The 17,185-nt window shown below is 43.3% G+C and overlaps 2 protein-coding genes across 4 annotated transcripts in view; one reads left to right on the top strand and one right to left on the bottom strand.

Moving 5' to 3' along the window:
- The window catches only part of cenpp (centromere protein P), a 78,452-nt gene that overhangs the window by 56,469 nt on the left and 4,798 nt on the right, over positions 1-17,185 (bottom strand). For all 3 annotated transcript variants that reach the window (XM_061831475.1, XM_061831476.1, XM_061831477.1), the window contains exons 5-6: positions 16,590-16,678; positions 12,381-12,477 (exon numbers count right to left, since the gene is read on the bottom strand). In XM_061831475.1, the coding sequence (XP_061687459.1) occupies positions 12,381-12,477; positions 16,590-16,678 (186 nt within the window). The remainder of the gene's footprint in view (positions 1-12,380; positions 12,478-16,589; positions 16,679-17,185) is intronic.
- ogna (osteoglycin, paralog a) lies at positions 5,620-10,843 on the top strand. The gene is made up of 6 exons (XM_061831478.1): positions 5,620-6,111; positions 8,329-8,392; positions 9,016-9,180; positions 9,455-9,657; positions 9,773-9,865; positions 9,936-10,843. Exons 1-6 carry the CDS (start codon positions 5,941-5,943, stop codon positions 10,104-10,106), a joined length of 867 nt encoding a protein of 288 aa, XP_061687462.1. The 5' UTR covers positions 5,620-5,940; the 3' UTR covers positions 10,107-10,843.

The raw sequence follows: 17,185 nt of genomic DNA, 5'->3' as shown, positions 1-17,185 counted from the left end.
CCGTGTATGTGGTGAATTTTAAAAATCAAATGTGGCACTTGAAGACAAAAACGTTGGGCACCCCAGATTTATACGATACCGTATGTAAAAAAAAAAAAAAAAAAAGAATAAAAAAGGGGAGTGAATCTGGCAAAGTAGTATGGGAAAACTTTCCATTGCATGAAAATTGCCGTTATAAAATTGATGAGAGTCTGCCGAGTGTATTTCACAGCTGTTGATTTGCGGCTGCTTTTGGACTGAATTCAGACTTTGTCAAAACGAAAAGACATGTCGGGCTTCCCTGCATTTTTGTGTGTGTGTGTGTGTGTGTGTCTCAAGCCTGTAGCTTCTTCTTGACAAGTTGCAGCAACGGGGAAAAAATGAGCGAGGACGAGCGGGGCAGCAGCAGCAAAGATGAGTTCAACAGCAAAACACTTAAATAGAAAGCATGTGACCCTCTCAGGCCTCACGAGGAGAAGACGATGAGGAAAAAGGTAAACATTTATGGAACATGAGCCTCCGCTGTGACAGGTGTGTTAGCAATTATGAGCACCTTTAAATTTTTATGGTTGGAGGAAGAGGGCCAGAGAGGAGTTTTTTCCCCCTGCAGTCGTCAGCGCGGTAAAGACAGACAACATCCACAAAGTGCTGTCGCATACGCCCAGGTTTTTTGAGTGTTTTTAAGCTTGAACGCTAGTCCAGGTCAAATTGTGTTCCAAATCACACAAAGGTTAGGTAGCTAAAATCTGAGTGTGCACTGTAGACTGATAGAAGTTACTACTATTATCTCTAACTTAGCTCTCTTTTGACCTGCAGCCATCTCCAGAAAAATATCTTGCTAAACTAGTGAATTAATTTTTCAACTGATGATAGCAAGCTGTCCAAGCCCTGCGGTAACAAAGCACACCCATACCATCATACTCCCCTCCACCATGCTTCACAGTTGTGCTGTGCTATTTTCTCCTTCAGACAAGATGTCTTGTGTTCCTCCCAAACACATCAACTTTGGTTTCATCTGTCCACGGAATATTTTCCCTCCTAGTGCTCTTTAGCAATGTTCAAACATGTAGCAATGATTTTTTTTTGGGGGGACAACAACGACTTCCTATTTGGCCTTATCCTATGAACCCCATTCTTGCTTAGTGACTGACGTGTCCAAAATTTGTCAAAAGAGATCTGCTGACCGCAGGGTTCTTGCGCTGTGCTCTTGCGGTCAGATTTAAAGGACAGACACTCCTTGGAAGAGAAGCAACTGCTGAACTTTCTCCATTTATAGACAATTTGTCTCACACAGGACAGATGAAAATCAAGACTGCATGATGACCAAAATAATCTTCTTTTTCTTTCGGATTGTCCTGTTAGGGGTCGCCACACCATGTCATCTTTTTCCATGTAAGCCTATCTCGTGGATCCTCCTCTCTAACACCCCCAGTCTTCATGTCCTCCCTCAAAACATCAGTCATCCGTTTTCTTTGGTCTTCCTCTTGCCCGTTTGCCTGGCAGCTCCATGCTCAGCACCCTTCTACCAATATATTCACTCTCTCGCCTCTGGACATGTCCAAACCATGGAAGTCTGCTCTCTCTAACCTCGTCTCCAAAACATCCAACTTTGGCTGACCCTCTAATGAGCTCATTTCTAATCCTATCCAACCTGCTCACTCCGAGCGAGAACCGCCACATCTTCATTTCTGCTACCTCCAGTTGTTTCTTCAGTGCAGTAATTAGTTACAATGATTTCTAATGTTGGGGGTGGGGGGGGACCTTTATTTACACTACTTTCAACAATATGAAACAGTTTTCATTGCAAAAACAATATTTAATTAAGAATTAAACCGATTAAAAAAAAAAACATCCATATACTTTCTGAACTGCTCAAGTGTCTTACTTCAGGTGAGAGGGGTATAGCCTGCACCGGCCATCAGCCAAGGTGGCAGAGCACATATGAATATATCCCCCCAATCGGGGGGGGGGAAATCAACTCAAGCAAGGGCTAACTGAATAAATACGCTATTACAAAGTGCACTCTGAATCACAACTTAATAGAATCAAATATAGGCAATGCCCGAAATGCAATAAAAGACTAAGTGCTGACTTTTCAGTTTCAAAAGCCCCAACGTCAACATTGTGAATTGTCAAGGACGCATAGGTCTCCATTGTTCTGCTTGACAATAATTCAGTCATGTACGGTCACATACGGCAAAGAACTCAACAGTTGTGATTTCCATTTCTTTTTACTCCTGCCTCTCAGTAAATATACTGAGAAAGCCAATTTCAAAATAAAAGGTTTAATATTCCACTGCAGGCGGCACGGTAAGCGCAGCTGGAAACATTGGACATTGGCCTCACAGTTCTGAGGTCCTGGATTCAATCCCGGACCCGCCTGTGTGGGGTTTACATGTTCTCCCTGTGCCTGCGTTGGTTTTTCTCCAGGCACTCCGGTTTCCTCCCACATCCCAAAAACATGCAACATTAATTGGACACTCTAAATTGCCCCTAGGTGTGATTGTGAGTGGGGCTGTTTTTGTGCCCTGCGATTGGGTGGCAACCAGTTCAGAGTGTACCCCGCCTCCTGCCTGTTGACAGCTGGGATAGGCTCCAGCACTCCCGCGACCCTCATGAGGATAACCGGCTAAGAAAATGGATGGATTGATAGGCCACTGCATTGAACATTAATGCCATTTTAAGCTTTTAATTTGAAGTTGGCCGCAGAGCATGGTTCAGGCACTTACTGAAACCTTCACTTATGTGTGCCTCCTTGTGGCTGGCTGACTACATTGTGGGCACTGCAGCTCTGAAAAGTGCTGCATTTCAAATTGCAGATGATCAGTCTCATTTAATCCTGGCAGCCAAATCGCAATCATCATTCAAATTCAATTAAATGTGCAGCCCTACTTTTATAGAGATTATTATAACATTCCCAACTTTTGAAATTCTTAATCGTAGGTCTTCTGAGAGCGCCTCTGAGCGAGGCATGGTACCAATCAGGTAATGCGTCTTGACAGGAGTCAATTTGAACCTAGTGTGTTTTTAGTGGCCAGAGAGCCAATCTTTCGAATTGACTGGACTCCAGGTTGGCGCACACCGACTCTGATTATCTCTTGGAGAACCCATAGCCAGAGGTTCTTCTTCTTATGCCTCCCTATCCGGTGAATCTTTACATTACGCTCAATAAAAAAATATAAAAACAAATTGAGTTTAAGATATCTCATTTTGTTTATTCTTGTGACTCAGATCAACATCAGCCCACATCTTATGACCAATTTATGCACACAAGTGGAGGAGTTCAAGTATCTTGGGGGCTTGTTCACAAGTGAGGGAAGAATGGAGTGGGAAATCTACAGACGGTTCGGTGCAGCGTCTGCAGGGATACGGACTTTGTATCGGTCCGCTGTGGTGAAGAGGGAGCTAAGTCAAAAGGTGAAGCTCTCAATTTACTAGTCGATCTACGTTAATGCCCTCACCTATGGGCAAGAGCTGTGGGTCGTGACCGAAAGAACAAGATCCCGGATACAAGCGGCTTAAATGAGTTTCCCCAGCAGGGTGTCCAGGCTCTCCCTTAGAGATAGGGTGAGAAGCTCGGTCATCAGGGAGGGGCTCAGTGTCGAGCCATGCTCCTCCGCATTGAGAGAAGCCAGATGAGGTGGCTGGGGCATCTGATCCGGATGCCTCCCGGACGCCTACCAGGTGAGGTGTTCCGGGTATGTCCCACCGGAAAGAGACCCCGAGGACGACCCAGGACACGCTGGAGAGACTATGTCTCTCGGCTTGCCTGGGAACACCTCTGGATACTTCCGGAAGAGCTGGGAGAAGTGCCCAGGGAAAGGGAGCTCTGGGTATCCCTACTGAAGCTACTTCCCACACGCCCCGATCTGGAGAAGCGGTAGAAAATGGATGGATGGATGGATGGATGGATGATCACATTATTCTTTCCTCCCATTGTATGTAGGAAAAAAAAATAATTTTGTCAGTCACATCTCAAGGCATCACTGTACTTCCTGAACAACTACCGTACAACTCGATTAGGTTTACAGTATGTAAACTGTGTGCAGTACAAATGGTCGAAATAATCCAATAATGGTCAACATGACAGGGAGCTGGCCTTTCTAGCAGCAGGTGTGAAGTGGTTGGACCATTTGTCCCTATTGACTATTCACTTCCAAACTTGATGACGTTAGCTGGACCACCTAGCCTGGCACAGACGAGCGTAGACCGGGGGACCGGCGTGATGCATTAACCCCGCGCCACCTGCCAACTCTGCAGGGCTACCGGCTGACACTTTTAAAGCGTGCCGGCTGACACGTTATATAACGCGCCTCACACTATGATGTGCAACGATTAGGGCAAGTCACAGTTGTCAAACTGGGACTTGAGGAACGTTCAGATGTCGTCATAGCTTGTTACATAAACCAAAGATTTTAATCTTCTTAAGGAGTGTGGATTTTGGCTACATTAGAGTTCGGCAGTGTGGACTTATAATAAAATGAGATCTTTTCACTAAAATCAGACTATTCCCCTCCACCTCAATATCAAATTCCCCACCCACCATTAATACTTGATTTTTTTTTTTTAACCAATTTTTTTCCCCACCATTTATGGAAAAGGTATGCAAGTATGTTTTTCAATGGGTGGGCATGGGAGGGTGGGGGGGTGTCACATCTAGCTTGTGAAATTCAAGCCTCTATATAACATCATTGATAACATCTGTAGATGGCACCATTGCATCGGTTTGAACTTTATATGAGCACTGCTTTTGATTTGAAGATCAAGATTAGGCGATGAATTTCAGGTCCAACATGTTGGAGGTCGGACAAATTCCGACACCTCACACTCGAACAGAGTATGTACAGTTAGTTATATGTATAGTAGGAACAGTAGTATCTGTTGCAGTAGTTTGTAGATAAGAGTGTGAAAAGATGATGCAATTCATGTAGTTAATGACAAACATTCATTGCGGTGAGTCAGCGTCGCTCACCAGGCATTTTTTAGTGAAATATCAGTAAATAGATTGTTTTGTCATCAAAAGATAATACTCGGTCTGCTTTTATAGTTTGAGGTGTCACAATCAAGCATTAGTGTTAAAGTTACTGCTCTGCTTGGCATCATAATTTTCACAAAACAACCAGCATTGTGCTGATTACTTAAGAATTACAAAATCTAAAAAGAAACAGGTGAGCTTTTTTTTTTTTTTTTTGGTAGGCTGTTGGTTACCAATTATCAGGGGTGCCCAGACTTTTTTTTTACCCCAAGATGTACTTTTCAAGCATCCAGCCTATCACGACCTACCGATGCTGTCGGTAAATGAGTGATGAGATATAATTGGAATTATTTGTGTTTTTATACAAATAGTTATGCATGTGGCGTGCCTGCCCACCCCACCAAGTATGAAAATTAACATCTGCCTATTTTTTTGCAAATGTGTCTACAAGCAAGCCCTTCTACCTTATTGTGATGTCACAGTGTGGCAAATGAACATAACCTCTCCCGCACAGAGTTTCTCAACCAATGTTTCGGAAGCTAGGCTGGACCAAGTTCCAGAATGAAAAAAGGTTATTTGTCTTTGTGGGTGTGTCCATGCCCCCCTAACAACAAAAGCAAATTCACTTACTGTACTGAGCGTGCTTGTCTGAGACAAACAGGTCAATCTGACTCCCAACATGACAGGAGGGTTGAAAATACAATTAGTTTGACTTCACTGTAGTTTTGTTATACATCTGTTTGGATGTTTGACTGTTATAAAAATGAAGGTTTAATGTAGATAGTTTGTCCTTTGAAGCAATTCTATTTACCACTTCCTGTGGGTTTTGGAGGAGGTAGACACAGTTAAGAAAGGGTTAAAAAGTTTTTTTTTCTTTTTTTTTTTTTTTTAGCAGAGCACTTCAGCCTTTAAATAGCGTCATTTGACACACATCTCTCCGAGGGGGCTCGAAGCGCAGCTCATCTGCTGACCCGAACTCAAGACGTATGGCGAGCAGCATGAGGGCGCTCGTGCTGACGTGCATGTTGCTGGCGCAGTGGCTGGGCGCCGGATCGACCACGGGATTCCAAGGGGACGCTCGGGTCGTAGCGGGGGCTACCCCCGGAAGGCACCTTGGCGGCTTCTTTGGCAACTACTTCAAATCGATGCGGGCCAGGGTAAGAACTGACTTATAACTTTCCTGTACAGTATATTTCACTTTGAAAAGTGTGATATGAAAGCACACGAAAAACAAAAAAAGAAACAAACACTAGTGTACTGAATGAAATTAAAAGTGTAATAATTTCTCTAAAACTAAATGTCTTCAAAAATTTTGGAAAGCCTGCTTTATAATACAATAAATGATGTAATCTAAATTGCTGTGAGTGAAGTTTTCATTTTCTTTCTTTTAAAAAGAATTCATTTCAACTGCTTTAAAATCTGCATATCAACTCCATAACATTTCATTTCGTTTTGAAAAATATAATTGGTGATTTTTTTTTCCATTAGCTTTGATATGCTCTGGGGGTGCATGGCTTCAAAATGCTAGAAAAGACTGTTTGGACAGATTGTTTGTTTTGGGGGGGTTTTGGAGTCTGTGTGGGCTGCGCCAAGTCTCTCAGGATGTTAAAGGGAGGTGCATAGCTTAAAACGTTGGGGAAGAATTGCTTTAAAAGATACTAAATGACATTATCCACTGTCAGTAAGTGAAGTTTTCATGAGTTTATACCAAACAAAAATAGTATCCCTTCAGAGTGACTTAAATATTTTTTTATGAATGCCTTATTACACTTTTTCCCCCCTAACGTGTGTGGCTTAAAAAGTTGGGGAATGACTATCTTAAATGATAGAATCTAATGTCAGTGATTTAAGATTTCATCATTAGATTGTTTCACAAATGTTGACTATGAAAAACTACAGTATGACTGGCTATACCCTATTTCTAACGCTAACCTCAAATTGTGTTCTTATTTTCTCCTGCTGTCACAAAAAAACTGAACTTCAACCCATTCACTCTCCTGACCCTGCATTTGCAAATCTCTGGTCTTTGCGCGCACCTGTTTTGGCTGAGGGCAGCATTTCCTCACAGCAGACTGACACTGGAAAGACTTTACATCCACCACAGAAACACTCACACCGCTACAAGAGGCCATTTCGCAAGCGCTCCGGCCAAGCAAAACCAAACATTTGGCTGCTTTGTGGTGAAAATCCTGCACAAAACGAGCAGGTCCATTTTTCAACATAATCTTCACTTAGCACTCTCGGGACCAGTTGTTTCTCAGAGCCAACAATGTGAAAATTCCTAAGTCTTCCCATCTGCTGTTTGGTCACCGTTGCACAGGGAAATCCTGAAGAGTTCCAATTTGAACACGAGCCTTAATGCTCTAGTTATTTTACAGAGAGATACATTGGTTTTTTTTTTCCATGGATAATATGTTTGGTCATAAAAGCTGCAAATGTCCTGGAACTTTGCACTTCTATCAAAGACCAGTTCTCAGGGTCAAAGCCCAAGAATGCGGAAAACAACTTATTTCTAATTAAAAACCGATGATGGGTCACAGTAAATCCAAGTAGAGTCTAGGAGATTTGGGCTACTCAGAACTAGGAACTTTTGAAGGAACGATTATCTAAATTTAGTTCTGGTATAATATGTTTTTAGGCAAAAGAAAGACCCCACTAGGTTGGGTAGGACTTTTGATAGGTGAAGGAACTGATTTACTGAACATACAAGGAACTAGGAGTACAGTCATCCCTCATAGTTTTTTAACGGTCTCACAGATTTTGACATTGTACATTTTTCACAACATTGATCATTTCTCCCACACAACTATAATCACGAGCCAGGATTAAAAAAAACATAACAGACATAGCAACCAAAGTTTGAGATCATTTCACTCAAAAAGAAGATAAAGTGCAATGCGACTAACGCAAAACAAAACTATTAAACAGTAAGAACATATTGCAACAGCCCCAGAAGTGGCCAAGGATTAAAAACGACTGTGGTGCACTTTCAGTCACTTTTTGGAACAAATGATAACAAAATAACCATTCATGCACCAACTGCAAAGGCAACAACTTACCTAACCCAGACACTCACCAAACTAACTCACGGGTTCGTCAGATATCAAACATTAAACGATTGACACTATTTTGCTGACTCCCAAGTCACTCACCAGGCCGGGCCCTGCCTTTTAAAGCCAAACACATTCAAAGTGCAGAATGTGAGGATGGTAGCGCCAATTACACAAAAATAATACCTTCACCTCACATGTACTGTATATTTCGTTTATTCTGCATAAAGCTTTAAATATAGAAATAATCAAATAAATACATAGCAGCTAGTCAGAGTCTATGCACATTGTAGTGATGATAAAAACTTCTTATTGATTCTGCAGAGAGCGCTGCCTTCGGCCGACGAACCAGATGACAGCCCCATCCCGCCGGGAGGAGACGCATCAGGTAGGCCAAAGAACAAGCCAACTCCCTTTGCAAAGACTTCATTCCCGGGATGCGCGTTCAAACCGCAATTTGCAGCTTGCCCCATTGAGATAATTTGACGGGTCGGGGGACAGCAGCAAAAACTGCTGGTGCGTGGGCAGAGTGAGACTTCGGAGTAACACAGCACTGAGTGTAGACCAGAATAGAGCATTTATGTATCCCTGACTTTGACGCAGACACCAACAAAGTGTAAGAACGCAACATTTTCCCGCAATTATACAATTAGATGACATCAGCATCTGGTGTGACTTGTTGAAAACTTGGCGGACGATTGCTTTCAACACAACTCTCCATCATACAGACCTGTTTCTATGGCGAGATGTATGCCTTCGTTGTACTGTACTTTGAGACCAATTCCTGTTTAGGTACAGCTTTGGTCACATTTTGTGACATTGAGGGCGTTTCAGAAAAAGCACAACAAACATGAAGAGCTGATTCCTATTGGTGAATTGCCAGGGATCGGTTTGGCAAATTAGCAGATCGACTTCACCCACCGGAACAACCTCGGTGTGAAAGGGGGCTTGCGAGATTGCTAAACTGTCCTACTGACATCAGTGTTGCCTGGATTTCCACTTGTGTTGCAGACCTGCCCACTTGTCTGCTGTGCGTCTGCCTAACCGGGTCGGTGTACTGCGAGGAAGTCAGCCCGGACATGACCGCTGTCCCTACCCTGCCCAAGGAGACAGCCTACCTATATGCCCGCTTCAACAAAATCAAAAAGATCAACACCAGGGACTTTGCTGACATTGGTTAGTAGTGCCGTAACACACCGGCTTGCATGTCCACGCCAAAACAAAATGATTCAGCTAGTCAGCTATTGCCAACCCCAGATATTGAAGAATAGCTACAAACCGAAGAAAATAATCTCTGAGGTTAGAAGTTTAAAGTCACTAAATTGACAAGACAGAAAAAAAATCTCAAACGTTTGTCCATAAATCTAGAAATTAAAAAAAGTATTGTTTTTGTTTAATTGCGTACAACTATGCATTGGTGGGATTACATTATCTGTCCATCACACAACAGTGACACTGAAGAGGATCGACCTGACGGGGAACCTGATCTCCGAGATCGAGGACGGGGCGTTCGCTAGGTTGCCGCTGCTGGAGGAACTGTCTCTGGCGGACAACAGGTTGGTCAAGCTTCCGGCGCTCCCCACCAAGCTGATGTCATTCAACGCCAACAACAACCGCCTGAAGACCAAGGGTGTCAAAGCTACTGCTTTCAAGGTATCCATCACTTAGTACAATACCAGATTTACCTTAAGATAATGATTCCCAAGTGTTATTTAGCCACACATACCAGGTTCGGGTTGATTAAATTCTCATTATCACAACATGACAGAAACTGAACAGGCTCGTCAATTTATACCTGGCGAACAATGAGTTGGAGGCAGTTCCACAAATCCCAGAAATGGTTGCGACCCTACATCTACAGGTAGGTAAAATATGCCTTTTGAAACATCTGTCTTGGTTCATTCTTGACAACGTATCCCTCTTGCCACCAGAACAACAATATCACAGAGGTCAACGTCAACACCTTCTGCAAGGCCAACGACACCTACTACCTTCGACCTAGCCTCAGCGAAGTCCGCCTGGACGGAAATCCCGTGGTCCTGTCCAAGTATCCCGACAGCTTCACCTGTATGAAAGTACTGCCTATTGGACGGTACCGGTGAAGAACCAACCGTGTAACTACAGTCCCTTTCTAAAGATTAAGGAAAGAGTTTTGTCCTTTAGTTCTTCGGGGGGACACACCGAAATATTCCTGATATTGGGGGAACTGGTCTTCAACGTTATAATCAAAGTGTGAAATGGTCAGGTCAAAGTCAAATTACAAATTGTAAGCAAACCATTGTCGTAAGAACAGGGACAACTGGCTATTAACATGGAGAAAGGTTTCTACTCTGGCTCGACAGGTGGTCAAAATTTAGTGAAGAGCAGAACTGTTGATGACACCTAGAAATTAAGGCCAAAGAGAATATTCGAACATCCCCGTGAATTTTAATTGTCATGTAGCACCTTCATTAAAAGTCAATGAATCTGGAATTCCCTGGAAACACTTTTGTAAAGTTTTCTAAAGCCCTGTCTTTAGATCTGCCAATTAATTCCAAGACTGGTAAACAAAAACTCAATATTTACGACCCGCAATGAGGGTGGTGGCTTTGTAGACCTTCGTCACCTTGCCTTATTTTTTTTAAATTTTTAATTTATAAACTCCACTTGAATTAAAGTAGGGAAGCATTTATCATCATTTATTTAATCCATGTATGAAATGTAGCCCCCAAACCATCCAATTCAGTAATAAATGTCTCATAAAAATGATTAACAATGTGTATAGGATAGCTAGTGGTTGTACAGTGATATGTGTATGGCTTAAGATATTTGAATAAAGTTGGACTTTTTTTTTTTTAAAGGTTTGGAATCATTGTTGGCGAAGAGGAAACATCTGTATAAATATTTTTCACGCAAAGCTAATGTTCATGCTGTTCACAACGATCACTGAGCAATCCGTTTTGTGAAGGAATTACCTCAGTTTTTGTGGGCGCAAAAGTATTGGAACGTAAGGAAAACTAGCGAGGATTATCCATCTCCAGAGAAGAAGGTCAAAATTTGCTGAGCCAAGCTCTCCAGAATTTTCATGATTTCCATCCAAGTGTTAGAAATGAAAACTATCAATTTTCCCAGTAGTTGGAATGGAGGTTTTTGGCATAAAATATAAAAGGTATAAAAGGTGTGTGGAAGAAATGTTTAAATACTCCTGAACCAAACAGTTCCATTTCTTATCTTTTTGCCTCGTATAACTACACAACAACAACAAAATAGCTGTCAGTGTTTGGAACCACAAAAAAAACATCCACAAATGAAAAATGCAGACAAGGGCTTATAAATGTTTGTGGTTTGTAGTTGTTAAGAGGCCGCACACCATCATTGCTGTGAAACTGTGGCTGTGGTCCACTAGCAACCTAAAACTATTTTTTTTATGTGCGGAGGTGGCGTGGGGGGTGCCTTTCCCAACACTCCAGCCTCTGTGTGTCATGACCAGTCGCTCCTAATAACAATCGCATTTGACAATATAACAAAAAAATGCAAGTGAAGCAAAATAAAACAAGGGGAAAAATGCCCGCAAGGAAATTAGGAAGTATGGAAAATGCGAGTTAATGTGGTGTCCGTGTGCCAACTTGGCGAAGATTCCCTCACTTGGAGTAAACAGAGGAGACCGCGGCTCATTGTTACTTCTCTAAACTGATTAAATCTAGTTTATTACTGCTGTGGAGGCTGAACAATGACCAACAAGACACTAAATATTGCATTAAGCTTCGTTCTTGTATGCCATCTACAGTGGGCACTAAGGAATGCTCATTTGTGCAATGACATTTGGGACCCCTAAAATCTACAGGTTTACATCCAAGATCACGCTTGGCAGTTGCAAAGATTTCGGCATGTCGAGGGCAATTATCCGTTCAATCAAGAATAAAAAACATCCCAAAAAGGAAAGAGATTTTAAGGCTGAAGAAAACGTTAATCTTGGTCACAATTAAGTGAGCTTTGAGGGGTTACATTCAGGACTCCTAAAATAAAAAAAATAAATAAATAACCAAACAACTCAAACCGAGAGTTCAGAAGAGTGAAAGGGAAATTTGTCAAATGGAATTTCACATTGTATGACCTCATATCTGGGGCATAAGTCAGGCCCAATTCCTGCAGCGCTCGCTTGAGCGTGTAATCACATGGACAGCATGGACACCTCCACACTCATAGATGAGGGTTCAAAGCCATTAAAAGTAAAAAAATTACAGCTGCAGACGCCCTCTTTTTTTCCCCTCAAAGAGAGCTCTGAAGGAACGAAGAGCCCAAAATCTAAATTCAGACATTAGCAGGCCATGTAAGGAAGAAGCTTCCTAGCGACCAGTCGGGAAAAATTTTATGGCAGCGGTGGAGTCGCCACTTACCTGGAAGTGCTGAAAGGTGCGGCGTCGCTCATCCATCCTTTCTCCAAAGGTCCTGAGTGTCCTAAAGAACAGCAGGAGGTCCTTGCTTTCCTTCACCCTGAAACAGCATTTTAGCATGTCAACACGAGATAGAAAATGTCCACTAGCTAAGCCCCTGATTAATCTATTTCTTATAACGTTTATCCTGTGCACGCGAGCTGGCGTCTAATCCATCTGACTTTTGGGGAAAGAGGTGGGGTACACCCTGGACCGGTCACCATCATTCACGGAACACATTTTAATCATTCAGTGCCGTGGACGTCTATATCCGTCAATTGTTATCCAACCGTTTACTGTCACCATCAAATGTAGCTGGCAAGTTTGTTTTTCAGCGGGAAGTTCTCGGCCCGGGCGGCACAGTGGATCAGCTGGTAAAGCGTTGGCCTCACAGTTCTGAGGTCCCGGGTTCAATCCCAGACCCGCCTATGTGGAGTTTGCATGTTCTCCCCGTGCCTGCGTGGGTTTCCTCCGGTTTCCTCGCACATTCCAAAAACATGCAAAATTAATTGGACACTCTAAATTGCCCCTAGGTGTGATTGTGAGTGCAGCTGTTTGTCTCAATGTGCGTTGCCATTGGCTGGCAACCAGTTCAGGGTGTACCCCGCCTCCTGCCCGTTGACAGCTGGGATAGGCTCCAGCACTCCCCGCGACCCTTGTGAGGATAAGCGGCAGAGAAAATGGATGGATGGATGGATGGATATATCGCTCCGTCACAATTTTTGACATTCTGGTGTCTCTTTTCATACAATTTTGAGGAATTTTGACATTTTTTGCATAATTCTAAAAACAGTCATGATTACCACCTGATTGCTTACATAGAGTACAGTGACCATAAACAATTTGGAGATGCTAGATGTTGATAAACTGCACTGGTGTACGCCCGTACATTTGCACTTTAAGTTGACAGCAATGGCAGATTGTCACGTAACGAGCGCAAAAACTGGGATAGGCTCGAACACTCCCCACGTGATGATAAGCGGTGATGGATGGATGTTCTTGCCCAGTTTGTCTGTAAAATTCAGGTTTGTTAACCACTAACCACCTAACCCTAACCCTAACATGTATCACACATGTACATAATAAGAAAGAAGTTTGTTATGTTAGGTTTAAGGGCAAGGTTGAATCTTAAATTGTTAGGGTTTGGGATTAGGTGTAGTGGGAAACAGTACTGCCGCCACACTTAAGACACAAACTTCTTTTGCCGTCTGGAAGCAGTACTGCATGTTCTGATGGTATACTACAGCCAATCATAGTGCGGCAACGGGTGTCCTGGACCCAGTAATATTGGAGCAGGCCGTCTCCTCCCTGGAAACTATGTGGAAAGCCTAATAACCTGCCAGAATGTTACCACCTCTGCTTCAAATTTGAGCCAGGAGAAACCCTGCTTCAATGACCCAAATAAGCACAAATATGGGAGACAGCCAGGGCACCCAAGAAGACTCCTGTCTCGTATTCGAACGCAGAACCTTTGACTGTGAGGCAGATGTGTGATTTTACATTATTCACAGCAGGGTAGCCCATTCCCACATTTACTGTATTTTTCAGGAAAATGTGGTATGAATTCCAAAATTTCCCACCGTAGGGACCCTGGTAGGGGTCTACAGGAAGATTATTAACAAATTATCCAGGGAGCACTGAAATCTGTTTACATGCAGAGAATCACCACTGTACCGATATATAAAAGCGATCTGTTTAAATCCATTTGGGTGAGACTGGGATGGGGGGTGAGGGGGGGCCCTAAATGGCAGCATGGTTTACTTTCCACAGGTCGTTATTCCACCATACGGAACCGGTGGAAACAAAATGGCGAGCGAGAGAGAGGGTTTTATTTAACTACAGCGCTCTCACCGACTAGGAGTAATTGGCTTTGACACCTTTCGTCTTCACTGCGGCAGAAGTTAAAACATACAGCCTGTCAATGCAAATATATTCCAGCGCAGGCACAAGTTGAACTTGCCAGATTGGCCGACATGTGGTTCATTTTGACTCTTCAAGTGGTCTGTTGCAAATACAAATTAAACCTGAAGACTCTGACATGACCAATTTTGAGTGCCAGCATTGAATTTTTGGGGTAGAAAGTATGCCGAAGCTCGAGAAATACATTAAAATTTGGCAAATTTGTCTCAGCAGATTAGTGTGCATAAATTAAAAGATTTAATAAAGAAATTAGTGTTATGGTCTGTGTTTTACTTTAGATTATGTTTAGTTTTGTTTCATGTTTTCCCCCATTCCCGTTAGGCGGCACGGTGGGTCAGTTGGTAAAGCGTTGGACTCACAGTTCTGAAGTCACGGGTCCAATCCCGGACCCGCCTGTGTGGACTTTGCATGTTCTCCCCGTGCCTGCGTGGGTTTCCTCCGGGCACTCCGGTTTCCTCCCACATTCCAAAAAACATGCAACATTAATTCAGAAACTCTAAATTGCCCCTAGGTGTGATTGTGAGTGCGTCTATTTGTAACAATGTGCCCTGCGATTGGATGGCAACCAGTTCAAGGTGTACCCCCCTCCTGCCCGTTGATACCTGGGACTCCCCGTGACCCTTGTGAGGATAAGCGGCGAAGAAAATGAATGGATGGATGGATTGGTCCCTTTATTGTCAACTTATCAACTCCTTCCAGCCACTCCTGTCTACAATTTGTTTGTATTTTGTATCGTGTTTCTTTGTTTTAAATGTCCGACTGCCGGAGAAAAATTCCTTGTGTGTTTTTACACACTTGGCCAATAAAGCTGATTCTGATTCAGTTCTCTTCTGTCTTTCAGTCAGTGCTGCTGGACTGTTGTTTGTCGGAGGTCAATTGTTAGCCATCATCATGTCTCCTTAGTCCTGTCATGTTTCTTTCTTTGCTTTTAGATTTGGAACATTGTTCCTTTAGGTTTTTCCCTCGATTATCCTTGGTTGCCTTTTTGCTTTCGTAAATACAGAATACACCCTGCTGCCCTCCAATTGGGCCCTCCACTTACTTGCTTCCAACACCCCAAAAACCCAAACCTGACAATAAAAAAATCCCACTCATCCCCCTTAAGCACATAATGTGTTTCTTTGGCATGCCAACCGGGGCAAAGCTAGGGCATTGGGACGAGGCAAGTGGCTGTGTGAAGTGTGAAGGGGAGGGGGAAAAAAAAAAAAAAAAAGACAGTCAAGCCATAGATTCCATTTTCACTCATGGAGATAGTACTTGAAGTACATTTTGCCAATATTAGTGTTATGGACCCATCACCACATCCATCCACCCTTTCTTTGGTCTTCCTCTCGCTCTTCTGCCTGGCAGCTCCATAATCATCCTTCTACCAATATACTCACTCTCTCGCCTCTGAACATGTCCAAACCATCGAAGTCTGCTCTCTCTATCTAACCTTGTTTCCAAAACATCCAACATTGGCTGTCCCTCTAATGAGCTCATTTCTAATCCTATCCAATCTCTTGGTACATTTCTGTACACTAAATTGTTTATATATATATAAAAAACAAAAAAAACACTACAGGGAGGACAGGCAGCGCAGATGATCATCTCAAAAGGTATTAAAAGAAAATGGTGCACCCACACTGAACAGTCACCCAATCACCCTTCTGCTCAAGTACTGAGGGGGGGGGGTGTTTGTTGCACAATCACCCTTCTGCTCAAGTACTGGGGGGATGTTTGTTGCACATTAAATTGTTCCACTTGTCTGGGGTCCAAAGAGGCGTATGTGTCGGGAGGGCCTCAGGGTGGTTTGGCTTCACACTACCAGTCTGGGGGGAAAAAACCCGACAGGCCTCATATGACTTTCTTCAACTCTGAGCCGAGAGTCCACAGGGTTTATGGCTCATTTGGCTTGGGCACTTCCAAAGAGAGGAGAACGTGGCGTCACTAAATCAAGCCACTTTGGTTGTGGATAAATCCAACCGGGTGCGACGACGGAGAGTGAACGTCTCTGTGTCATACTCATTAGCCACTGTGTTTTTCCACGAGCTGTTTTCCAGACAGGCACTGTCCAGATGTGACGGGTGAGGACGGCGAGCTTCGCACATCTGCTACGACTTGCTGATGCTCTCGCAGGAGCCCGGAGAAAGGCAACCTTGAAGTACACCTTGCATAAGCAACCCGCCTCTCTCTGGCAGACGCTGGAGGCAGCACGTCGCGACATCACGGTTCGTCGGAATGAGGCGACCAGGCAGTAGACATGACACTCACCCAGAGAGGAAACTGCTGGAGTTCTGCAGGTCGCAGTCGCCCATCACCACATTCAGACTGTCGATCGTCTTTTCGGGCCGCTCGCCCGTCTGTGACACAAACACACACAAGTACACTCCTTTACATCCGTTCAAGTATGTTTGTTGGTTTTTCAAAACAGGTTATATAGGGGAAACAAACAACAGCATTTTGTACTCCCTGAATAATATAACATCTTTAAGTTTGACAATACAGCAGAATCATCAACAAATGTAAAAACATACAAAATTCTAAAACAAAATCAGAACTTGTAAAGCAGCTAAATTTAGGGTTACTGGGGTGAAAGCACAATCCACCGACCCACACTTTGTATAAAAAAGGATTAGTGTTTTCGTTAATCGACTAAACCAGACGTTCAATCAGAAAACGGCAGCAAATCTTTAGTTATAAACAGTCACTCACATTTGAAAAATGTACGGGTGTGGTCCACCAGACATGCCCGCAGATATAAAGGTGTGGGTGTGTGATCTGTTCGTAATTGAGTCTACTCCTTTAAGAGCGGAGGGGGGCGGTGTCAGGTAAACTACGAAGTAGAAGTAGGCTGAGCAGCAGCTCGT

The sequence above is a fragment of the Syngnathoides biaculeatus genome, chromosome 10 (genome assembly GCF_019802595.1).
Source record: "Syngnathoides biaculeatus isolate LvHL_M chromosome 10, ASM1980259v1, whole genome shotgun sequence".
Taxonomy (NCBI): domain Eukaryota; kingdom Metazoa; phylum Chordata; class Actinopteri; order Syngnathiformes; family Syngnathidae; genus Syngnathoides; species Syngnathoides biaculeatus.
This window is presented reverse-complemented; position numbering and strand designations above follow the sequence as displayed.